This window comes from Pangasianodon hypophthalmus, chromosome 15 (genome assembly GCF_027358585.1).
Source record: "Pangasianodon hypophthalmus isolate fPanHyp1 chromosome 15, fPanHyp1.pri, whole genome shotgun sequence".
Taxonomy (NCBI): domain Eukaryota; kingdom Metazoa; phylum Chordata; class Actinopteri; order Siluriformes; family Pangasiidae; genus Pangasianodon; species Pangasianodon hypophthalmus.
Window position 1 is genome coordinate 2245333 of NC_069724.1, and position 26873 is coordinate 2272205.

General features: G+C 39.3%; 1 protein-coding gene across 1 annotated transcript; it reads left to right on the forward strand.

Moving 5' to 3' along the window:
• The first annotated feature begins 2105 nt into the window (after positions 1-2105).
• On the forward strand, positions 2106-10944 carry znf346 (zinc finger protein 346). The gene is made up of 7 exons (XM_026938840.3): positions 2106-2318; positions 2732-2835; positions 3184-3279; positions 4191-4362; positions 4497-4712; positions 6205-6304; positions 7155-10944. Exons 1-7 carry the CDS (start codon positions 2141-2143, stop codon positions 7297-7299), a joined length of 1011 nt encoding a protein of 336 aa, XP_026794641.2. The 5' UTR covers positions 2106-2140; the 3' UTR covers positions 7300-10944.
• Positions 10945-26873: the final 15929 nt, after the last annotated feature.

Here is a 26873-nt window from a genome sequence, read left to right on the forward strand (position 1 = left end):
TGTTATATAAGACATTAAAACAAGTGTATAAGAATACGATCTGAGTTTTGGTATGGATATGTTTTGGCGTTATTTGCTTTTCTTATGCAGATCTGGCAACCCAGACCCTGGTATAACCCTCAGGCTTCCACACGATACGATACGATTTCGATACTTAAACCGGCGATTCGATATTAGACGATACCACTGAATCTGCTACACTACGATATGATTTTGATTCGTGATCCAATGATTCTATATTTGACAATATCACTGAATCTGCTACTATATGATATGATTTTGATTTTTAAGACAATAACTAATATTAATGAAATATTATTTCATTATACCACCGAATCTGCTACGATATGATATGATTTCAGTTTTTATGACAACAGTTCGATATACTACTGAATCTGCTACAATATGATAAGGTTTTGATTATTAAGACACCAACTCAATATTTCATTACACCACTGAATCTGCTATGAGACAATACGATTTTGATTTTTAATACAATTCAATATTTGTCGATACCACTGAATCTGCTAAATCTACTGAATCTGCTACAGAATCTACTGAATCTGCTGAATTTACTGAATCTGCTACAATATCTACTGAATCTGCTACAGAATCTACTGAATCTGCTGAATTTACTGAATCTGCTACAGAATCTGATGAATCTGCTACTGAATCTGCTGAATTTACTGAATCTGCTACTGAATCTGCTACAGAATCTACTGAATCTGCTACTGAATCTGCTGAATTTACTGAATCTGCTACTGAATCTGCTACAGAATCTATTGAATCTGCAGAATCTATTGAATCTGCTACTGAGTCTGCTACAGAATCTATTGAATCTGCTGAATTTACTGAATCTGCTACAGAATCTACAGAATCTGCTGAATCTACTGAATCTGCTACTGAATCTGCTACTGAATCTGCTGAATTTACTGAATCTGCTACTGAATCTGCTGAATCTGCTACTGAATCTGCTACAGAATCTACTGAATCTGCTACTGAATCTGCTGAATTTACTGAATCTGCTACAGAATCTACAGAATCTGCTACAGAATCTGCTGAATCTACTGAATCTGCTACAGAATCGGCTACTGAATCTGCTACTGAATCTGCTGAATTTACTGAATCTGCTACAGAATCTGCTGAATCTACTGAATCTGCTACTGAATCTGCTACAGAATCTACAGAATCTGCTACAGAATCTGCTGAATCTACTGAATCTGCTGAATTTACTGAATCTGCTACAGAATCTACTGAATCTGCTACAGAATCTGCTACTGAATCTGCTGAATCTACTGAATCTGCTACTGAATCTGCTACAGAATCTGCTACTGAATCTGCTGAATTTACTGAATCTGCTACAGAATCTACTGAATCTGCTGAATTTACTGAATCTGCTACTGAATCTGCTACTGAATCTGCTGAATTTACTGAATCTGCTACAGAATCTACTGAATCTGCTGAATTTACTGAATCTGCTACTGAATCTGCTACTGAATCTGCTGAATTTACTGAATCTGCTACAGAATCTACTGAATCTGCTGAATTTACTGAATCTGCTACAGAATCTATTGAATCTGCTGAATTTACTGAATCTGCTACTGAATCTGCTAATGTGCTACGTATATGATACACTTGGATTTAGTATTCTCTGATCAACATAACATCCAGATAAACTTTCAGATAAAAACTGCGATATAATAATAATAATAATAATAATAATAATAATAATAATATAAAAGACTTCATTATAGAGTGAATAAAAATAGCTTTTTGAATTTTGCATTTTTATGTAGCCACTGTTATGACTTTTTTTAAAGGAGCATACTGAGAAATTAAACTTTGTGGTAAATTTAGTGCGATACTTTATATAAGAATATATAAGAAAATATTATTTACTTAAAGCATGAAAGATAATATTTCAGCCATTTCAGAACCAGTGAGTGAAAAGTGTTGGGCTTTTTCTTCAATAACTTCAACAAAAACGGGTACAACATTAGAAAATGTAAAAAAAAAAAGAAAAAAAGAAAAGAAAAAGAAAAAAACAACAAAAAGAATGTTATTGTCAATAATTTTTGTCAAACATGAAATGAATGTATCTATCGTGTGTTTGTAGTGGTGGTTGCGTGCAGAACTGCGCATGCGCAGGAGTAATGACGTCGCGCTGCTTGTGGACGATGAACCAATCACAGCGCAGGAGCCAAGATTAGACGGAATACGGGTGGGGAAAATAACGTTCAGCGCACCGACTTTATTGAACATGGCGACCCGAGGACCGAATGGAGATTTTCCTTATTTACCTTCGGGGGCAGCGGAGGGTAAATAATCTTATGCTTATATATTCAACATCAGGTAACAATTCGATTAATGCGCTATGTGCACAATTGTAGGTAATAGGTTGGGAAATGTAGGTTAGGGTATTGCAGCCCATGAAAGCTAGCTAGCCTGTTAGCCATTGAGCTAGGTGCAGAATTTTAGTGAGTTAGCATATAGCTAGTTTTGGAGAGACACCACAAGGTCGCTGCATGGTTACGGAGAGGGCATGAGTAAAAATGAGTAAGAGTAAAAATGATTTGTCTTATCTCGACCCTTAAGCATTACAATAAGACGCGGGTAAGAAAGAAAAATGGACTCGTGGTTATGAATAAATTGCGTCCATTGAAAGAAAATGTCATTCAGACTGTTGAGTTAGCTGAATCGTTTTATTCAACAAGTCACTTTTCTGCTCCAGTGAACCGACTGATCCAGGAAAATGGCGACCTGTTTTCTGAGTCGCAGTGTAGAGTGTGCAACGCTGTCCTCATTTCAGAGTCACAAAAACTCGCACATTACCAGGTAACCCATTTTATATTCTCATCTGAGTCGAGTGTGTGTGTGTTCAAGAATCGGTTTGATCTAGATTCCTCTGTAACGTGCGAGTCGATTCATGGAGTCGATTCATGGAGCCGTTCCATAGATTCGATTCATGGAGTCGATTGATGGATTTGATTCATGGAGCAGTTCCATAGAGTCGATTCATGGAGTCGATTGATGGATTTGATTCATGGAGCAGTTCCATAGAGTCGATTCATGGAGTCGATTGATGGATTTGATTCATGGAGCCGTTCCATAGAGTCGATTCATGGAGTTGATCCATAGAGTCGATTCATGGAGTTGATTAATAGTTGTGCTTTACATTTCCAGAGCAAGAAGCATGCAAGCAAAGTACGACGCTACATGGCCACCCACGAGGACGAACCATTTGCCAAGAGATTCAAACCCTCAGCACATGATGCTGAAGTAAGAGAGCAACATTTATTGCTTGTATTTTCCCCCCTCTTACAGAGTTCATTTGCTGTCCTGTTGTTCTTGTACTTCTGCTCTCTGCTCCACCTCAAAGCATTGATCTGGACAGATGGAGCAGAGCTCCACCATATACATCAGTCATTCAGCAAATGTTAATCTTCATAAATTCATCACTTGCAACTCCTTGGAAATGCTAATTACCTCTTTTTTTTTTTTTTTTAGACCAGCAGTTTAACAAAAAATGAAAAGCCAGTTTTCTGTTGATTTGCTCACCTTTCTAGATGTGCAGTCGTTCGCAGCGTGCTCACTGCCCCAATTTAGCAACAGTGAGTTGTTATTGAACCCAGTGGTCAAAAATGGGGACTGCAACAAGTGCTAACAAAAGCCTGTTGGGGCAGGTACCACGCTGCCCCATACGTGCGACAACTACAATGAAGTGATGTGCATGTTATCTTGCATTTTTGCAAAAAAAAATATCGCAAACAAACCCAGAATCGATTCTGGATTTACCTGCAGGTATATCTGCACCTTCGGACGCATATTTGTATATTTTACAGAATACACTGTTTACATTTTCTTAGCTGTATATTCATTCAGATGTCTACAATATATTTTTCACTCTGTTTATTTATATCTATTTATTATCAAATACACTGCTGTTACTCTCATACAAAACTCTGTTCTATATTGCACTGACTGCATTGACCGCAAACACTTGATAAGAGAGAAGAGAAACGGTATTTCGATTCCTCTATGTATGCACATATGGTGGCATTGACAAATAAAGAACCTTGAAACCTTGAAACCTTGGATACAGACTTGAGTAACGTGAAATGATGCTGTTGGATTTAAGTTGTCACTTGTATGTTTTTGTTCATTTGCTTCCCGTGTGTGGTTTCTTGCAGAGTGGCGAGGTCTTGCAGAGTGGTGAAGCCTTGCAGAGTGAAGGGGACAAATACAAAGCCTGCCACGTGTGCAACATGAGCTTTTCCTCTGCAGTCGTGGCTCAATCTCACTACCAAGGCAAAGTGCACGCCAAGAATATTAGATTAAAAAGCTTCGGCGTGCAGGCACCTGGTACGAGTACGACCGATTTTTGTTCCGTAGATTACGTTTATCTTCATATGTGGGCGAATGTTGGATTGTTTTACGCATAAACCTCTGGTGTGAGTGTGTGTATTATAAGTGTGTGTTCCTGGTTTCTGTCCCAGCCGTACCTCAGCCTATTGTTCAAGTGAAGAAGTTGGATGGACAGACTGGAGAAGGACGAGGCCCTGCTGTTCACGACCCCAACCGCTTCTGCACCATCTGTCAGGCTTCCTTCAACAACCCAGTGATGGCTCAACAACACTACAGCGGCAAGAAGCACAAAAAACATCTGACCAAGCAGAAACTAATGGAGACCTTCGGGCCTTCCGCCACACCAGGTGAGGAAGGAGAACGAGCGTCACGGCGAAGGAAACTACAAAGTAAAAGTACTTAAGTAAACATTACGGGTGGGTGTTTCATCAAAACCTCCCTCAATTAAAAGTAGATGTATGGACCTAAAATCTAGTGAAAGTCAAAAAATATCTGCATTAAACATTCTTAAGTATTCAGGAGTTAATGTATATATTTTTAACTAATCAAAAATGAACAGTTCAGACACGAGTTTTTCATTATCAAGTATTTATTCCACTCACTTAGACAAGCCTAGAATTCAGCTGATGTTTAAGAAGCGTGTCGAAATGAACGAGGTGTCATTAGCAGCGGAAAAAAAAAACAGCTTGCAAATTTACTTAAAACTAACTAGCCTCAAGAGTCTTCTTTAGATTTGATGGTGAATTTTAATTTCATTTTTACGTAGCATATAAGGAGGCGTACCATCCTGTAAGAATGGTTGGGAAATCCAGCAAAAGAGAACAATAGCTCAAAAACCACCTAGCGCACTTGTGCACAGTTTCATTTGACACTGATATGGATTTGATCGGATGTCAGTTTGTATTTAAAATGAATTTAAACAAGCGAACGCCAAAGCAACTGGGCAAGAAAAATCTCATAGCATGTGAAATGTGTAACGAGTAGTAACAAGTATTTTTGAAGGTTATAATGAAAACATAAGGAGTAAAAAAATTTTTTTTCCTCTTGTAAATGTATTCGAGTAAGAGTATAAGTATTCAGTGGTTTGAATAATACTTGAGTAAAGTAGAAATAGTACAAACTCCCGCTCATGATGGTTTTAGTACTGTTTCTATAGGGCCTTTCGCACTGCGGGAACCTTTTCATAGTACCTGAACTAATTGTGGAACTACCCACTTTTTGGCGTTTTCGCACCTCCGGAACTGGGTGTGATTTTTAGTACCGACTGCCTTTTTCGAGAACCAAATTAGCTCCTACTCCGGAGCAGGGTCTAACCAGCACAACTGGTACTATCCATGATGTAAGTAGACGTTGATTGGCCAAACGCGTACGAAAACACCCTCGCTCGCCATGATTTAAAACGCCGTGTAAACATACTGTAGTGTCGACTTATTTCGCAAGTATGGAGAACAGCGATAGATGGATGCGAGACACGACAAAAACACAGCTCCGATCACAGCGTCCTCCATCCTCCGCTTGTTTACGTTGTTCTTCTTTGTTTCCGTTGTTGAACGCTGCGCACAAATGACGTCGCTGTCGACCGGCTTACGTCACTTAGTGCCCTAGTGCCCGCTGTCGGTTCGAATGCAGCCCTTTAAACGGTACTGGGAAATAGTTTGCGCAAAATCGCCCAGTACTTCAGTCCTGTAAATTTAGTTCTGGAACTAAAGCAGTGCGAAAGGCCCTTATGCTTCAGTTGTGTAGCTGCATGTTTGGTGTGTGTGTGAGATGTTGCATGCCTACATAACAAAACTATATCTGAGAAACAGCAGAAGTGATGGCTAATGCTTTCCTCTTCAGCCTCTACAGTAAAGGGCTACCCGTGTACCATGTGCAACATTGAGCTCAATTCGGTGGAACAGTACCAGGCTCATATCAGCGGCGCCAAACACAAGAACCAGTACGTATACCGTCACGGATAACCCACATCACACTCTTACACTGTGTTCTTTTTTTATTTAGGTATTTATTTTACTTTTGTTTCATTTATAATGTTAAATTACTTCTAGTATACTTCTAACTCTCTGTGCTGCTGTAATAGGTGAACTTCCAAGTTATCTATCTATCTATCTATCTATCTATCTAGCTGTGTTTCAGTGCTTCAAACCTCACTGTTAGTCAGTATAACAAGTAACTCTTTTTTCCATCTCTAAATAGATTGGATATAAAAATCTCTGAACGTATAATTTTTTCCCAAAATAATATGGCTGGTTATACATTTAGTTTCTCTCTAAGTGTCTGTCACGAGAGCGTTAGCTAACACCATGTGTCTTGTTCAAATGATGAGTATATTGTGAAGGTTTTTTTTTTTTTTTTTTACATGAAGCTTATATTTTTACGTAGTCATGTTACTGCTGAATCCTGTTATATGAACTTAACTCCTTTCGTTTATAGTGTCCATAGTCAAATTAAGGCTCTTTTTAGGAAAATACAAGATGGAAACCTCCTTGAAATCATTTGAGACTGTAACTTTAACATGAATCGTTATCCTGATTGCTGAACTATTTGCCATTCTCCTCGGAATATGTCTCTGGTATTTCTTTACAAAAGTTCTCCACCAAGATCTCTGTTAAAGCTACTGCTTAAATGACAGGAGGGTTAAAACTTGCACTAAATATCAGAATCGATATCGTACCATAAAACGTGCACCTGTACTGTTTGGAGGAGAAAAAATGGAATTGATGCATCTCTGTTATCAGTAGCTCATCATAGACAGATCGACCGACTTTGCTCTTTTATTCATTTCACAGCGTTCGACTCAAGGAAGGTGGCAACTCCACTGTGAGCCCCTTGGGGAAGAAACAGCCGGACTATATGTATGGCTATAACCAGCAGCAGCAAGCCCAGGAGGACTGGGGCAGTTTAAAGCAGGACTATGAGTCAGGAGGCCTGTAAGGCGTCATCGCCCTCGACACGTTCACGATGAGCTGCTTCTGTCCAGGCGAAGGCCACGTCTCCCTTCACTACGCCAGATTCTGCTCTAACATCGCTCGTTATTCTGTATGGTGTATCGTTCTCACTCGGACGTAGATGAGTGAACACGTCTAACCCCCATACTGGTGTTTTTGTTTTGTTTTTTTTTAATACAAGTATTTAAATAAGAGTATAATCTTATAGTATTACGTTAGATAAATAGTTCAGCTGCTACACAAAATTGTGTAACGGCTGAAATTACTCCTGGAGGGTCAACACAGTTTTCTTCTTTTTTTTTTTTTTTTTTTTTTTTTTTTTTTTTTTCTCCCTCCCTGCTGTACTTTGGTCTTCTAAGACTGGAGTTGTGCAAGAGCTAAATTATTTAATAAAAAAAAAAGGTGCATCCTTTACGTTTACTCTTGAGCTTTGTAGTAATCTAATTTGTTTGTTGATATACGAGCATATTTTTTAGAGTAAAGAGAGCTTGGTTTCCTGATCTTTTTACATTTCCATGGTTAATGTGAAGTCATTGCTTTATTTGTCCAGTGGAGGGCAGTAGATAGCTTTTGTCCTTTTTTTTTTTTTGGTTTTTGTTTTTTAAAATATTTTTTTGGTGTTTTTAGTTAAGTGTGTCATTATTGTACGTGCTTCGCGCATACACCGAGGTGTTGCAGCGTACAGTCTAAGACCTGCAGGTCAAAACTGAGCTACAGTTTGTGTTAACTGCGTAACTTTTAAATATGTTTCTATCCTATTTTGTACAGGACTCCGCTGATGACATCACTACTTAAAGAAAAAAAAAAAATAGCATGGCAGCAGTGAAGGAAGAAGAAAATTAAGTGTGGACACACATTAATAAGGTGTGCGTGTGTATACACTTTTATTTTGGGGTTTTGATTTTTTTTACAGAAACAACGGCACTCTTGGAGGGAAAAGTTGCTGCTCATCTGCATTAGTTACGATATAAATCCTAAAAAGTTTTACATGCACAATTTCTCATTAAGTATTGCACTTTTTTCCTAGAATAGGAACTTTTGCGCAAGTTTGTTTAAAGGTGCATTAGTAGAGAATTTTTTTTCCTTCATCCCTCCTTACTTGTACAAATAACCTACAAAATATGTGAAATAGAATTTAAAAATAATAGTTAAGGCGATGACTTCAGGACAAAAGTATCATGTGGCTCAGAAAACCCATTTGGGAAAACTGACTTCCGGTCCGGAATGCTTGTTTGTGTTGGGATGGGCCTCCTGTAGGCGGAGCTTTATGAACATGGGCGGGAATAAGAGGGAGGTCGGCCACCTGATTAACTGTTGGAGCGCGAATTTAGGGAAAAAAAAATCAACTAATCTTACTTAACACACCTTTAATTAAAAGAATTGATTTTCTTTATAAATTGTCTGCATCATAAAAACAGTTCTGTTGTTTTCAATATGACTTTTTTTTTTTTTGAACACTTGAGTTCTTTCCATTCCTGCGTTCCTCATCTGCGTTCTCGAGTTGTTGCTGTTGTAAATTATAGAGCTGAGATTTTCATCATTTATGTTTTCATCGTTTGTTACCGTTCAGTCTGAGATTCTCGTTAGCGCTGTACCTCGAGAACGAGTGTTTGAATGTTTGTAGGATTTATATGGAATTACCAATTTAACCAGATGAACTGATTAGATTTTGGAATTGATTCAATTAGGGTCAAGGTCACAGCAAGGTCAAAGGTCTGAAATAGTTTTTATTCAATAGCTTCCTTTCTGTTTTGAAGTATATTTTAAGGGTATAGGATTAGACTTGCCAAAAAACGAAAAAAAACAGATGTTGCGTATAGTAATTAATAATGAATTGTGCATGTAAAGTTCTAGTGTGTGTGTGTGTGTGTGTGTGTGTTTCTTAACTAAAACAGATGAGCAGCAGCTTTTCCCCAAGCGTGTGGTGGTTTCTCTAAAACCCCGTATACACACGTTCACCACAATAATTTTCTCGTTCCTTCAACTTAACGATCTCATTCACACACCTTAATAAATCATGGCCACGCATTAGGATCACGTTCCCACACACCTTTAAGAAGGATGTCACCAGTACGGCTCTGGAATTTTGTATTTGTGTGTGTCTTAAGTTCAATAGACTGACTAGCTGTATTTTACTGAGAAACATGCTGTATTCGTGTGCCCATGTCCTCGCGTCATGCCAGTAATCATGCGTGCAAACTGATCAGTCGTGTCTGAAGGACATGTACATTTGACCTCTCGAAGGGATTATAAAGGTTATTTATGGACGGATGTGTATACTTATTAAATGTAGCACAACATTTTTCAGTAGTGTTCTCCTGCGGATGAAAAACGCGGTCAGGTGGTGGAGCGGTTGTACGGATACGAGAGTCGTAATTAAAATTCCTATTTTAGTTTACAGGGCTGTGGGAATTGCCAAGTACGATTTCCTCTGGTGTAAATTCCTGGGGCGAAGTTCTCCACTGCCTGAGATGTTTTTATCTGCAACTTTTTTTTTTCTTTTTTTTTCCCCAAATCTATAATATGTTAAGCGTATTATAATGGTACCCTACATCTAAATATCATCTATTGCAAGAAATTATGAAACAGCTGAACATCCTGAGGATGTATTAGCATATTTGTGTTAAAACTTAACCCTCCAGCAGCTTTGATTCAGCACATCAGCTAACCTTGAGGTGGTCCATGTGTTGTTATTCAACCATTTGATTTAATAATTTTTTGTTTGTTTGTTTGTTTTTTTTACCAGTTTATTCAGCGCTGCATATTCCACCATAGAAAATGCAAACATTAGTTATTTGTGGAAAAAAAATGACTGAAAATATATGACGGCAGCGTACTAACCCTTTATATTTAATTAAAAGTATGGTGAAAGGGCCAAGTATCATGCATGTCAGAACATTTTAGTTGTTTAGCGTTTAGGATATTAACACACTCCTAGCAATGCGAAAGGCTTGTCTCATCAGCAGAACTGACAATATTGCATTGTAAGAGAAATGTGTAATACAGGAACATCTGTTTACAGATGTTTGTTTAACGTATAGGGCTGTGTAAAATGCTAAAACTAAAGTGCTGCATTGTTGCCTTATGGATCGCATATTAGCTTTTGTGTTATGACTTGTCTTTTTTATTTTTTATTTTTTTTCTTTTTAAACACATTGTGAGCACCAATTAGTACTTTTTCGTTTAGTAAATGGTTTTCAGAAAAAAAAAAAGTGTTTCCTGGTGTTTCTTCAGGAGTAAACTTAAACTGCACAGAGCTCTTTGGAGACTGAAAGGTTTTGTCCTCTAGATGGTGCCCTTGCCATTTGACATAAATATTGATTGATGATATATTCCTCCTGTGGGTGTAGTCATGAACCAGATATTTGTGTTGCAAAATTATGCTATAGCTTTTCCAACAGTTATGTGTGGATTATGTCCCCACAAATAAAAGCATTAAACCACTTAAACGTTGGTACTGAACTCTTAAGTTGCACTGGAGTGGTTTCATAGCTCCTAAGCTCCCCCCTTCCCCAATTTAGGCCTCAATGGTACATTCCTCTTCTGTAATAAAGGTGAATGAAGCCTGCTTTTTTTGGCACAGGTAGACGTCCATTCATAAAAACGCAGAGGGAGGGTTCACTGTTTTCATTGATAAGATCTATTTACTTGGAGAGAGGAGGTGGAGGGGAGGAGGGTGGCCTGGTTCATAGTGTGTGAGGCGCCACAATGTATAAACAGCCCAGCTCTATATACAGCCAACACACATACACACACACACACACACACACACACACACACTCTCTCCCCCTGTGCTCCTCAAACCAACCAAACACAGCGTCATTACTTTTTCCATAAGCATCCACGTTTACGTTCGTGTTCACATTCACTTTGCTGGGTTTGTCTCTCCACTGAGTCATGACCGAGTCAGGAAAGATGGCTTGCTTTATGAATACAAAAGCTCTAAAGTAGCCTGTATATGTACAAGTATGTACACGTTAACACATTAGTGTTAATTGTTCTGATTCATCTAATATTCTTGACATATTTCTGAAAAGATTAAGGAAAAATGACTCGCCTTTCAGTATTATAACTACAACAAAGTCATGACTATTTTGACACAGCGAGCAATTATGCATTTTGTACAGCTTTTATCAGACGTAGTGACATTCATAGAAAAATAGTAAATCTAAAATTAACTACTCAATAATAAATCTATAGGGCTTTGTGAATTAGAATACATTTGATTGCTAGTTAAATTCTGGAGATAAAATTGTTATTATGCTCTGACAAGTAAGATTTCACAAAGCCAATTAAAAAAAACAAAACAATTAAAGCCAATATATAAATTTCTTTTCTTTTTAAAACTTTGCAATGTGCGCTCAACTCTGGATCGCCACATTGCTCGTTGGTTTAGCATGCAAGCGTGTTTGTTTAGGACCTGGCTATGCAAATATAGTTGTTGAACATAGTGTTTGAGGTGAATGGACCATGTACAACCTTTAGTCCAATACAACAAGGGTGTATTTTCATATGGAGAAAGGTTAGTTGATAGATTATAATGTTAAACGTGTACCTTTTTGGTATTAGAGCTCATGTCTGGGCCCACTTAAGTGTCGTATCTAATTTCAGTGATTATTTTTCTAACCCTTATGGTCAGGTCAGGTTTTGTGAAAAACAAGCAAGTTCCATACACTTCTCTATATTATGACTTCTTCTAAATGACAGGCCCTGGGGGTAATGTGTGTTTGAAACGGTGTTTTCCTTCCTGTACAAGCTGAAGCGGACTGTGTACGTATGAGTTTGGCAGGAGGAAAGGGGATACGTTCACTGCCATTAGATTATCCCTACAAACACAGCTTCTTCCTTTCAACATCTAAATGAAGTTAGGTAAATCATAGGGATTTGTCAAATCTGAAGGTGGGCGAAAATCTCATTGTGATTTAAATGAGTGAAATAGATCTTGGCTGTGAATTAAAGGGGCTTTTACTTAAAGTACAAAAGTCCAAGTACAAGAAAGATTCACAAAGCGAAAAGAAAAGGGAACATGCGACATAGTTAGATAAGACTAACTAACAACATTATCTCAAATGTGAGCCAGTATAATGATACAAACTTGCTGACTGTACAATACAAACTGTTTTGATAAATACAAAGAGTACAAAGTGTGGCAGCACACAGATTACAGGGATGGTTATTAGGTCTAATTCTCACTGTCACATCTTAAAGTATAGATTTGTTAAGAATTTTTGAAGCTATCTGATGCAGAAAACTCACTTTATCACTTTATTTTATAGAGCAATGTTATGATTTAGTGTTTGAAAATGTAGCAAATAAAAGTCAAAAGTATTAAGTGAAAGAAAAATTCGAGTAAAATACTTAAAAACTAGACTTAAAGGAAATATCCACCTTGAATGACTTGCCTTGATGTGCAAAAGATTTTATTTTTTTAGAATTAAATATTTTGGAGGTTTTGGTTTAAACTTCTCTCATGGACACTTTGGACTATTTTTACTTTAGGTACAAGTTTCCTACATTACCCACAATGCTGTTCTTTATTCTGCATTCTGCATCTAGAGATCGTAATTCTTAATTTCTGACCTCCGACCAGGAAAAAAACAAAGAAAACGCCCCCTCAAGTTATACTCGGGATTCATACTCAAGAACTCGGGGGAAAGGATGTCAAATGTGATGTCAAATCAACAGTGATGTCAAATCAACATGGCTGCTCACAGCATGAACAATAAACAAAGCAGCACTTCTTCACTTTCAAATGAGTTATACTTCAAAGACAAACTAAAAAAAAAGACAAACATGGAGGCATCTGTGATTTTTTTCCCCACTTTATAGCTCAAATGTATAGAGCTTTAGCTTTCGAGATATTTAAAAATAAACATATTAATTGTCTTTTAGATTTGACTTTTCCTTTAAGTAGAGTAAAAAAAGTAATTTCGCTCCTCTGTTATAAAATCATTTTCATACTTACGTATTTACATATTTAGAAAATCCACAGTGCTGTGATGTTCTCATGACAAAAACATGTGTTTTTCTTTTTGAACCATAATGGAAATACTTTAACATCTGTGATTTTAATGTGTAATGGTTGTTGTGCACTATAATATCTACTTTAATCATCAAATCAGTTCCTTCGTTGTGTAGGACACATTCAGTGTCTGGGATGGAGACGTCTAGAGGTCAAAGGCTCAAAGCCTGTGTGAATGCAAACCAAATAGGAATCACAGGTGGCAAGAACGGACCGCATGGAGCAGTATCAGCTTGCGTGCCTTGCTGTTGGGTATTGAGAATGATTTTCCTTGCCTGAGTTAGCACACATGCCTCTGGATATACGTAATTTTTTAGAAGTTTATTAACCCACTCTCCCTGCAGCGTCATTATACTTCTACATTAATTCAAGTACGCGTGTAGAAATTCTACAGCAGATGCAAATTATTCCTGCCTTGGGTGGTACAAATAAATGTTTAACTTTGGGGATTTCCAGGAAATCTGTTTCAGTCACCGAACTGTCTAAAAAAATTTTTTTTTCTGTGGCTCATTAGATGTGCAAAGGCTAACAAAGGAACCACACAGCTGCTTGCATATGTTTTTCTCTGTGGCTGAGCTAGCCGTGTTTCAGTCTCCAAAAAGAGCAAATCTTCCTCTTGAGGTTTTGCGATATCTTTGAAATGTTTATCCTCTAAAAACAAACATGCCACAACCTGCACGTTCAGTTTCAACTCAAACATATTATGTTGAAAGTGTAACGTCCCCTAAGATTCCGCACTGCCAAATGTTCGCGGCCCGTTGTAGCAGCGCTGTTTCATAACCCGAATCGGATGTTGGGCTGACGTACTCCAACAAACACGGGGTGAAATTTAGAGCCGGTGATAAGGAAAGGTCAAACGTTTGTTTGCCTGGTGACTGAGGTTCACTTCACTCTGTCGATGAACTGTATAGGAACAGCCTGGAGCACGTCAGGAGATCAGTGAGCAGGGAACAAACAAGTGTGGATGATTTTTTAGCACAGTTGTTTTCATGATGTTCTGGAAATTGGGGAAAGTGGGATATTGTGTTAGCGCCTGTATTCTAGCTTTCCACGTATTGCTTTGGTGGATAATTCAATGAAACAACACACAAAACTGTTCACGTATTCCTCCTAAATCTACACACTCATAAATTAGTGCTAAAGTCATGTAAAAGTACTGTTAAGTATCTAAATAAATACACAATGCTTCAAATTCTTTATGTAAGCTAAAATCTAAAAGTATAAACTCTTAAATTTACATAAAGTATGAAAGATGAACGCTGAAAAGGCAAACTAACTACTAGCATGATCATAACTGATGATACAAACTAGCTGAATGCTAATAGCTAGCTGTGACAATAAACTGCCATGATAAATACAAAGTGTTTGTAGCAACAGTGATGGGTATTAGTTCTCATTCTTTCAGACGTTCCTCCTAAATGTACAAACCGTCATAAATTAGTAGAATATTACTAAATAAAGCCTAGAGAACCATCGCTAATAGCTCCTAGGGTTCATTTTGTAGTAATTAAGTCTCATGCTGGAAGTAGCTATTATAGGATGGGTAAATTGTGACCATAAAGGGATGCATGTAGTCAGCTATGATACTTAGACATGCTGTGGAATTTCAGTGATGCTCCAATGGTGTAAAGAGCCCCAGTGTGTAGCAAGAAAACATTCCTCACGCCATTACACTACCACCACCAGCCTGAAATGTTGACACATCGATTCATGCTGCTGATGCAAATTTCTGACCCTGCAGCTGAAATCGGGGTTCATCAGACCAGGTGACATTTTTACAATCTTTAACTGTCCGGTTTGATCCCGTGCCCACTGTAGCCTCAGATTCCTGTTCTTGACTGACGGAACTGGACCCGATGTGGTGTAGGTTTGATATGTTGCGCATTCTGAAATACTTTTCTGCTCACCACGGTTGTAGAGAGTGTTTATCTGTGTTGCCGTGGCCTTCCTGTCAGCTCGAACCAGTCTGGCCATTCTCCTCTGACCTCTCTCATCAAGAAGACATCTCACTGGATGTTTTTCGCACCATGAGTTGAAAACTCTAGAGACTGTTTTGTGTGAAAATCCCAGATCAGTAGTTTATGAAATACTCAAACCAGCCCAACCATGCTACAGTCAAAGTCACTGAGATCACTGAGATTTTCACTGCACTGCTGTCACATGATTGGCTGACTGCATAATTGCATGAGTGAACATTGTCGCAGGTGTTCCTAATAAAGTGGCAGGCAAGTGTAAATATCTGCATGTGACTCTTGAATAGGGATTAGTCCTCTCTGAGAGCTGGGAGAAAAGTCTCATGCGCTCCACTTCCTGAGGTCCGGGATGGCTGCAGGTGGCTATGGGGTTCAGATTACTTTTCTCCCACCAGATCAAAACGCTGTGCAATCTGAAAATTCCTGCAGATTACTCCTAATTCTTCTGACAGATGGACACATTTAATCCGCAGCAGTCGGGATAGAAGCAAGTGCTACAACCTGTGAATGAGCAGCTTGAACAGCCACCTGTCAGGACCCCTGTCACATGATAAGGCAGCACTGGAGAGACGGGCTACGAGGGAAAACACATTTGGAGCCATTTTGTTGTAATGTGAATGAAAATGAGTGAATGTGAAAACATTGATTCTGTCAGTTTTCTTTCTATTACAGCAGTGCATCTCACTGTGGGGATCTGTGAAGCATAGCCAGGGGCTCTGCTATTTATTTATTTTTTTAATTTTGTTTTTAGTATTATTCAATTTAATAGATTATTATTGCACACATTTAAATAAAAAACCTAATGTTTGAATAGTTGACTGTTCATCGGAGTGCATGAAATTTATTTTACACTTAATACAGTCCCTGGCTGTAAAAAGTTTAAGAACCTCTTTATTACTGGACATACAGTACAATGTGGTCCAAATATGTCTATTTTGCATTGTAATTTAATAAAAAAATTATCTTTACAAATTAAATTATCAGCAACAGCTTGGGTGAAAAGTTCAGAAATTCTTAGTATTTGGTATTTTGCTTTAGTGACAGCATGCACTTGAGCTGACATACCCCACAAGTTTGTATAAAACAATCCGTGTAAGATCAAATCTATCGGAGTGTCGTCTGAACACGTGCGTCAACGGAAGGGATAGGACTTGAGGAAGATCTGACCTTTTGTACAAAGGAGTTGATGGAGCATGAGGAATATCACAAATTTGTCCTAGAAATAATGCAGAATCTTGAACACTGAATATGCAAAATATTGAACGTTTCCATTCTTTGTATTTGTTTATTTCCAGATTTACATTAAAAAGAAAAAAATCCCTGATTTTCAATCTGGTCTCAGACTTTTGGACACCACTACACAAGGCCTGTTTTAAGGTAATGAAAACTCCCTTGGATTAATCCTGTATGTTCATACTAAATTTAATTATTGTTAGCTATTCGCCATTCATCTAAGAAGGTGCCATTTTTTAAGCTTTGCGCCAAGCAGAAAGTGTCTTCCACACTCTCTTTCCGCCAACATATGGATATCATTTCTAGCATATAAGTGTCTGAGGAAGTGGAGATGGAGTGCTTCTGCAAATGCCCAGCCGGACCAGACAACAGGTGAACAGTTACGGTCTACTGGCAAATCTCACTGATATTCTAACCTATTGCACTTTCCCAGAGAACGGCTCCCCCGTGGACACACATTATTGCATTACAGAGCCCTTTCCCTGCGCTTTGATCCGTTGAATGTGAAGCAGATCTGTGGCAATGGCCTGTACACGGAAAGCTAATGAAAGCAGGCTGACTAAAAGAGAGCTGTCCTGCAAGAAGCCGGGACAATACCGTTCTTTCAGGGTGTTTAGCGGGATCTGGTAGATTCTTGTACTATAGCAATGCGAGTGGTTCTCCAGATTCAGCACCTCCGCTTGGCAGAGAACAGCATAACATTTGGGAGACCCAGAGACCACTTGTTTGATCTTAGGGTTGGGATAAAGGTCTGCGATGTGTATCCAATAATGTAATAGCATCTCCAAGCATCTGTTCTTGATGAAGAAATAGAGGAAGGGAAGGACAAATGGTTAAAAAAGTCACACTAAGTCAGTGGTTCTCAAAGAGGGGTCCATGAACCATAGCCAGGGGATATGTGATATGTGTTTTTAAAATTCTGGTATAGTTTTTGGAAATCACAACCTGCTATTATCAAAGCTCAATGAGTTATTACCCTGTTTGCTCCCTTGAATTGAATTATTTTAATCCAAAACTCAATAACTCGATAACAAATCAGCCTATAAATAATGTCAACTAAGACCTAATGTGTTCTGTCATGAATAAAAAGCTCTAATAAACAGCCAGAATATTATCATACACAATTATTATAAATAATGAGTCTAATATTTGAACAGTCTATAAACTGAATCTGTACTTAGGGTGGTCTGTGGAATTTACGTTGTAGTGAAGATAAATTTCCCTTCCATGTTCAGAGGATTTGATCTCTCATGGATCATCAGGATTTACACCAAATAGTGGAGTCCATGCCAGCTTGACTGCACACTGACATCAAAGCTAACTAGGAAATGCTAAAATTCATTTAACTATTTCTAAGATTCTACATTTCACTTGTTATTGCTGATAATATAATTTATAATGAAAAATACTGTAACTCAAAATAACTTAAAATAAAACAAGACGATTTGGTCTATAAATAATTAGGTCCCATGGACCTAATGTATTCTGTTGGTGGAAAGTTCAGGAATAAAAAGCTCCATGGCTCTAATAAATAGCTAGAATATTATTGTACCTGTATAAATAATAAGTCTAATATTTGAATTGCTGGATTACGTTCATAAAATAAGTCTTTACTGAAAGGGTCTGTGGATTTTATTTTACAATTTTCTGGAAACAAAAAGTTTGAGAACCTTTGCACTAACTCACAGAGTGATATTATGTCTCAGAAATAGGTCTGAATTAACCAGCAATTTTTTAACAGTCTTTGCTTTGGAAATTATTCTAATTTACCTAGAGAATTGGTGCACAAAGTTGCAGCTGAGGTGCAAAATGTCTTTGTCACCACACATCACGCCTTTGCTGCGTCTTGTACCTGAGCAGTGCTTTTGTACTTGCGATCTTGAAGGAGATCTTGAAGGGTTTAATGAAAACAGATCTTTCACTTTGGTGCTTTAAATCAATGCCTTCTCCTGTTCGAACACACAATGGCCATTGTGTTGGACACTTTTTGAACCAGTTGGGCCTGAACGGTCCGACAACCTTTCCAACCGTCTGCTTAGCCACCCAAACATCTGAGTCAAGACAACTCCAACTCCTGCCTACAGCACTGCTTTTAAGAAGATTATATCCTCTACCAGGGGTGATAGGAAGGGCAAGAGGAATTGGACGTTGTAGAATGGGCAGGAAGGATGTCGGAGTTTGCCCAAACGACTGTTAACTGCTGTGACCAGCAGTCCTGTGACCAAGGAGTGACCAAGAATAAAAGCGATGAAGAGAGTCAGAGAGAATGTGCACAAAGTAAATGAGCTCTTTTCCACAATTCGCTTTTGTAAAAAAAATGGTTAACATAATCACAAATTCAAACACAAACCCCTCGGTCTGACTATTTGGCAGCAATTGTGGAGGTTTAAAGCAGCATCCAATTACTTGTGGTTAAATAGAGGATTCGAAAACAGCGGAATTGCGATGGTGTCAAGCCGAGCTTTTATGCATTTGCATGGAAATAGGTTCTGTTCAGACGTCTGTTTTTAATGGAGTGTGTTCCTAGGGCATTTGGCAGTAAAATAGACTGATTACAACTAATTCAAGAGGAAGTGCTGTCCACATTATTAGAGTGACATGCAGAGGATGGGTCTATTAAATAAGATCTTGCTCAATAGATGGATAAGATTGGGAGGTATGAATGGCTCCACACAAATGAATACAAGGGTATTCCGTTTCAAACCGTCGGGATCCTTCTTTGAAATAGGTAGTCAATCTGGGGGAAAGGCTGGCAAGACACCCCATGGGGAGGTCAGCAAGGCAGGTTGGCACAGTATCAGTTAAGGCCCATCAGTGAGGTCCGGCAACTTCCATGCAAGTTGAGGAGCATATGGTGGGTGAGCTTTCCAGGCCAAACATGCCTTTGTGTTTGAGAGCTGGATGAACTATCCATCTCTATTTCCTGTTATGTGTGTATTGATAACACTAGGCTGGATTGCAGTCATTTACATTTATGGCATTTGGCAGTCATGGCTATGACAGAATGAGGAATGGTTTTGGACATATGGGAACGCCACCAACAATAGCTACAAAGCCGTAGCACATCTCAGAACTCTGACTGCGACTACTACTACTACATTCGTTTCCTAAAGCATTTGTTGTGCAGTGACTGTGCAAAGTTTTTTTGTGCCGTAAGCCAGGAAATCCTGGATTGGTCTGCTGGCTTGGCTAACAGTCTATTGTCTAGCCGTGGCTTCAGTGGCTCCATTGAAGCTCTCTGTCCAGCTGTAAAATTGGGAGAGACGAGACTCCCACTGAAAACAAGATGCTGCCCCACTGGGTTGGGTCCGGCCCAGCCAAAGATGCAGACTATGTGGAGGGGGGGAGTCGAGACATGCTGTGTTTGCCATGTTTGCTTCCTGTCACTTCCTTCACTGGATCCCAGCTTCCTGCCCTAAGCTATTGCGTTTCATGGTGCATTTCCTTGCTCTGGCTACAGACATTCTGCAGTGTTAAACATGGCCAGATTACCATAACAGTCGCTCCAGGAGCTCTGTTAGCGGTGGAGACATTTCCTCAGGAAGTGATTTGCCACATAGTCTTTACCTCCTACCAGCTAAGACAGGAGAAAAAAAAGCTAGCAGGAATATATAATTGTACAAGTGAGCACAGATTGGGAAAGATGAAAAAAAAAAGACATCTTTGGTTTTGGAATATGTTTGTCCATTCAAGAAAGCATGCAGAGAATCCGGCGTCCTAAGCCAGGTGGTTTCTTTTACTGTGGACCATATTAAATCATTTAAGAAGAACAGATTATGCCTGATATATGAGCTAAGCAATCTGTTGCTTGTTTCTCCAAACATGCATGTTCATGTTCGTCTGTATTGGACCAAGGTACACGGTGGGGTTTCTTAATAAAGGTCATGAAAATTGATACGGATCTCCAAACAGATCGCACATTTTTGCTGCTAATAGCTATTCAAAAATGCGATGGCTTGTAACCAAGATATTCCTTAAACGATTTGTTTCTTTTACAAACAGATATGTTTTTGTTAATATCAAGTGCACAGATTTCAATGTGCCACAGCGAATTTGTGTTTGCTACTTTAGAAAGCTCACCATTCTGTCTGAAAATTCTGGATATTGTATACCACGGGCCTTCTCTCCTTTCATTTCGCATCACCTAACTTTGATGGTGTCCCCCACTGCGATCATCACACAAGGACTCTTCATTCAAAATGGCCGCTGTGGACTTTCACAGTATGGGGTTCCCTGCCTCAGTGTTGAGATGCTCGGCCAAAAAAAGGCACACCTTTCTGTCCACTTGTAGAGAGACAAAGGCTGCATTGAGTCTGTTGTTCTTGTCTCTGGGTCTTGACCTGCAGCCCTGCGCCTTGAAAACAACAGCTGTGTTGGAGGGGTAAGGGAGGCTTGGGCCTGTGGCCACGGTCACACATGGGAGGCCTGCTGTTCCTCTGGACACAGCCGTCCACCAGCAACAGGAGGTGACAGGCAGCAGTGTTTCTGAATTAACTGTAAGAATCTTTAGATCAGACTAAGACAGAGTATTTGCTTTAGTGGTTTTCTAGATTTTTTTCTATATCTTTCTATATCTTCATGTGATTGATTGCCTGCCATTTTACAAGTAAGAAATATATTTAATAAATTAGAACAAAAAAATCTTGTTTTGAGACTAATATGTAGAATAATAATTAATTATGATAATATTCATGTATTTAGGGTAATTTGTAAAAAGATGAAATTTAAGGTTTCTTCTTCTTCTTCTCTCTCTCTCTCTCACTCACACTCTCTCTCTCACAAACACACACACACACACGTGCAGAGCCTCATTGCCACAGCCTAAGCTTAAAGATATTTTCAGCTGTCAGTGCTGGCAGAATAAGTGAGTCTTTGTTTCCCAAGTGCAGTGAAAGGACTGGTTTGAGCCTCGGCCGGCCTTTCCACCCCTCCCAGCTTCTCAGTTCTGTGACGTGAGGTCACTACTATCCTTTACCTGAATCGAAGGCCTTTGTTAAGCTACGCTACCTCACTAGGAACACAGAGGGAGGCCTGCAACAGGATCTCAAAGTTCCTCTGCTATGGATTCTGCCAGGTTGTCTTCTCTGTCAACACAACACTTGAGAGAGTGAAGGGGTAAAGTACCTTAGGTATTATGCTGATATGGGAGGGCAAGTAAATTTTAATCCTCTACAGCCTACAGAGTAGTACATTCATTCATTCATTCATTCATTCATTCATCTTATGTAAGTGCTTTATCCCATGAACACCTGGGCAGAACACTGTCTGGGAATACACCCTGGATGGGATGCCATATCACCCTTATTCACACCTAGGGGAAATTTATTGTAGCCAATCTACAGTACCTACCAGCATGTTTTTGAGAGATGGGAGGAAACCAGAGAACCCGGGGGAAATCAGCACAAAAATGGGGAGAACACAGGCAGTAACCAAGCTCATTCGAACTGGTGACCCTGGAGCTATGAGACTATTTACTCCAGAATACCCTGTAGAGTGAAAAGCCTCAGTCTGCTTGGCAATATGTTGCACAGTGCAGTGTCTTAAACATGGGATTTTCATAATGACTTTTTTGAGCTCTTATGTACTTCAATTTTTTTTTGCTGTACTTCTTCTCTCAGTTTGGCTGATGTTTGATGTGAACATTGGGCTCCTGCCACATGATTGGCTGATTCATTGCATGAATGACCAGGTGTGTTTTGTGTAACTTTTTTTTTTTTTTATTAACAACAAGTGATCCAATTCTCAGTGGAATATTCCACATGTAAATACATGGGAAGACATTTAGCCTCTAATACTATATTAATTCAACTTAAGTGAAAGTTAAAGAATGTTAAAAAGTATTTAATTAAAAAGTACATTATTTATTTACCTGAAATTAGAAATCAGGATTTTTCTTTCTTTAACCTAGTCTCACACTTGCAAATTATAACATAATGCATGAGTCACTCCATATGAAAAGTTACAGTAAAAGAATGGGGTTATGGTGTGATTAGCATTCATACCTTTTCTTAAGACTGAATTTGTACAAAATAAAATAAAATACAACCACACTATTGCATTAAAATACCTTTAATAATTGAAGAGCAAGAGAGACTAATAGGCAGTGCATGCACAGAGATGATTTTTTTTTTCTTTGATCCAAATTGGTAAATTGGTGGTGTTAGATCTAGTTAATAAATAAAGTTAAAATGCACAGAACTGGGATTTAAATTGGATTGGAAGCCAGGAAAATGGAAAACATATTTGATCCATGGTGTTTATGATCTAAGTAAAAACTGAAGAAGTCAAGCATATGTTTATGGAAAATTACAGTGCAAGTTTGAGGTTTTAGTTATGTTACTTATGTACTGTCCACCTGTGTCAGGAAGACAAAGATTTCATTTGTGTGTGTGTGTGTGTGTGTGTGTGTGTGTTCTGTCATTTTCATTTATTTATTCTCCAGTTTCAGGATCTTTGAAGGTTGAAACCTAATCCGTTTTTGCTATAACCTAAAGCTTGCATGGAAGACCGTCCTCTCATTGAACATACAGTATTCCTTCACTACAATAGGAGAAACCACAACAAAAACAAATAGGAGAGAGGAAAGCTAAGGTTTCTGTGCTGACCCATATACAGTCGATCCCACAAATATGAGCCTATACAGTTTTCCCAATCAAAGACAATGAAGCATTTTGACATAGAGACTGTGTGAGAGAGAGACAGAAAGCCCAAAGCCCTTGGGACACAGCGCTGGTAATGGCTTTTGACGCGCAATTCTTCCATAATTTGGCGATTAATGGGTGACAGATGCGAGTAATGCTTCTGTGCGTGTAGCTGGCCTGGGGAGGATGGAGCGGGAGTGTTCAGGGGATGAGATAATGCCTACAAGAGGAAAAGAAGCCACACTGAACCTCCCCACCACACACACACACACACACACCCCACACGTCCCCCAGTCCTTACTGCGGCTGCCCCTGTGCACTTTCCAACAGATGTTCAACATCTCCTCAGTCGTGAGTCATTCAGCAGCGAGGTCAATATCAGTGAAAAGCTGTGCTCCTGTCCATCATCAGGCCTGCAACAAACAGACACTGTATGAGCAGCTTGTGTTCATCTGTGCAAGGACAGGATAGAAAAAGAAAAATAAGCCAAACTTTTAAAAAGCGCTGTGTGTTAAGATGCAATAATATGGCTCCTCCTGTTCATATTTACTTAGAAAAAGACCCTTAAAAATTGCACGCACACTTGCCCACAGCTTAAGTATGTACAGTATATTCTTGGCATGACTACTACAGCACTTACTCGTCTTTGCCAGAGGTTATGTACACTTTATAAACCTCATTTTTATGATTCTCAGCAGAACAGAGCACGTTTTGTATGATATTTGTGTCCTGCGGTTTGGATATGTTTTACTCTGGTAATTTCTGTTCAGGTCATAAATTACTCAAACATTCAAATCTGTATATCTCAGGAATAGAAATGCAGCATCATGCTTAATTATAATTATTTTCCCCCCAATTTCCTGAAATTCTGGTATGAAAATTAGTCTTATTAAAAATATGTACTTGTGGGGACAAAAACTGCAGCTTTTATTAAAGAAAAAAAAACAACAACTAAAAGTCCAGAAAAGTTTCCTTTTGGTTACAGAAGTTAAGGTCAGTTTTAGATTTAGGTGTAGCAAAGCATTCCTTAGCAATGGTGCATTAATAATTATGTCAGTGGAAGGTCCTCAGAAAGATAGTAAGACAAACTCTGTGTGTGTGTGTGTGTGTGTGTGTGTGTGTGTGTGTGTATACGCTGGCAGACATGTGTCTGGTGTGCTAAATGCTGAGTAGATTTCCTGCAGTGAGTTGCAGGGCTCCGGATCTGAGCACAGCGTTCCCCACTAATCCCCCCTTCCTGTTTTGTGTAAATGCAGCACCGCAGAGGAAGAGCGGGATTTATTTGATAATTAGGCTGATAATACCTTACAGCCAATTACCTGAGATGGTGAAAGGAGGGGAGTTGTTTTGCGTGATATAATGTGTGTGTACATCTGGATGTGGGTTTGTGTGCCTGCGTATGCTCTAATGTGGATGTGGGTTTGTGGGTAAATTCTCATTCGCTGATGGATTTTCATTTAATCTGGTCAGTGCATTTCTCAATGGACCAGAGGAAGAAACATGCAGTTCTGTGTTCAACACCATTGCACAAGAGCTGCTTTTGGGTTCTGACTTTTGGGCAGTGCTGTCAGGAAACAGATGAATGCAATGGTGTGGAAAAGCTTGTGGCTTTTGCGAAGCAGGGCAGATTCCTGATCGCCACACGCCCCCCCCAGAGAATTACACCCTTCACGCATTTTCACTTGATGCACACATGGGCATAGAGCAAATGATTCCAATGTGGTAGGAAATCATAATGTGTCCCAGAAGCCTTGAAACAAACTTCTTTAAGCTAAAGCACAACATTTATACACAAATTTATAAAAATGCAAAGAAAGTTTAAAAATGCAAAGAGAGTTTATACAGACCGCACATAATTGCTATCAGATGTACATATATATATATATTTGGCTTAAAGTTGTGCACCTGGCCAAAATAGTCTGTAGAGGAAGTTGTATATTTTCAGCTGTTTGAGAGGAACTCTTGCCTGCCTGACATTTGTTGTTTGTTTTGTCTTAACGCCTGTGTTAAATGGTGTTTAGGGGTGAAGTGTGCCTGCATCCCTCCCCCTTTGAGGTCATATTGGTCAGATGTCTTTCTAATTATCTCTTGCTAACAGCTTAGCTACTTAGGCACAATATTGTGCATGGTCCTGTTTTTTTTTTTTCTTTCCTAAAACTTTCAGCAACTTTCACAGTCATGGTCCATTGTTAGGGGATTCGGTCTAGAGGCTGGCTCCTCAATGGTCAACTGGAAGCAACCACTTTCCTAAGGTTTGGGTTGGATCTTGTCACCGTTCCCCATGCATGCACGACCGCCTCATTTGTTCAGGGTTGCAAGTAAGATCATATCTTGCTATCAACATTCGCAAACATTTATTCACCCCTCTCGTTGCCACATTGAAGAAAACGGGCAAAACATTACAGTTTGCTGCAACTGGTTGGAGTGGAGGCGCCAGACCACGTCATGGTGTGGGAACACTGATAACTGGGGCGGCTGGGAAACCTTAGCAGGCCATGAAGGGCCCCAGATTCCGGACTCGTACCCTTCCTCCTCTGCCTGTGCCTGAAATCCAAGCCAAATCAATTACACTTCCAAATAACAGAACAGTAAATAACATCCCAGAGAACCATGGAGTTAAAAGGGCCTGCTGATGACAAATATACCCATGCCACCACAATCCCTGGTGACATACACTCATCACTACTGCCCCTACCGCCTCGGTCTCTTATTTTACCCTCTCAGGGTGGATGATTCCTCTTGCTGATTCCCTAATCTCTGGTTTCAGCATGTTCTATTGTCCGTGACCTTGGGCCTGGCCTTAGGATATGTGATCCAGTGTGTAGCAGGCACCCTGCTTTGACTATGGCAGACCTGGACTGGGTAATATTTATCTCCTGGCTCTCAAATCATTGTGGACTGGGAGGGAAATGCGGACATTCCGTAACCCTCTGCTTTTTCATTTACAGATAGTGTTTCCCACAGGACTTACAAATCTGTGGCTAGCACAAGCTTCCAATATATCTTGTTTTTTCCCCCCGGAAAATTATGTTCTCTCAATTCTATTGTGAATGAAACTTTTTTCCCCTATAGTATGACATTCCGGATTGTTGGGAATATTTCATTATAAGGCTGTTTAGATGGAAAGCATGTGTTATATGGTTCACAATTATTCTCAGCTTGGCAGCTGCAAAGCCTTGACATAAAAGCGTCAGCGCTCTCAGTTCACACACCTGTGGGTCAAAATAAAATACTGCTGTTTTACTGGGGGTGTTTACCCTTCACACTTCCTGGGTCCACACGCTTCAGGCATTATCTGCAAAGGAACTGTCTATTGAGAAGTGTTCAAATACTTCCTGCGATCAGCAGATAGCGAGAAAGAGAAAACACACACACAGATAAGGCATTGTGCTCTTGTCCGGTGTGAGGCTCGTCCAGTGGCTCAGCGGTTGAACATTAACTGCACAGTTCACATGAGTTGACTTTCTTAGCACAGGCAGGTGATGAAAAGAGAGTGTGTTGTAGTGTCTGTATTCATATATTTCTGTGCAAAAGTAATTAAACTTGTGGTTTAATTTGTTGAGGGACAGGGCCTATTTTCCTGGAGCGATGATGACTGTCAGTTGTAGGGCTGTGTGTTAGTCTGTGATGCATATCATCACTGGGTCATGAAGCAAATCATTTTTTGAGCCAGTTTTTCCAATCATTTTCA

Excerpts from the sequence above, each read along its gene's own strand:
- znf346 (XM_026938840.3), top strand. The coding sequence starts at position 2,141 with ATGCGCAGGAGTAATGACGTCGCGCTGCTTGTGGACGATGAACCAATC. Across the intron at positions 4,713-6,204 it reads CGGGCCTTCCGCCACACCAG|CCTCTACAGTAAAGGGCTAC; the intron begins GTGAGGAAGGAG and ends TTTCCTCTTCAG. Across the intron at positions 6,305-7,154 it reads GGCGCCAAACACAAGAACCA|CGTTCGACTCAAGGAAGGTG; the intron begins GTACGTATACCG and ends TTCATTTCACAG.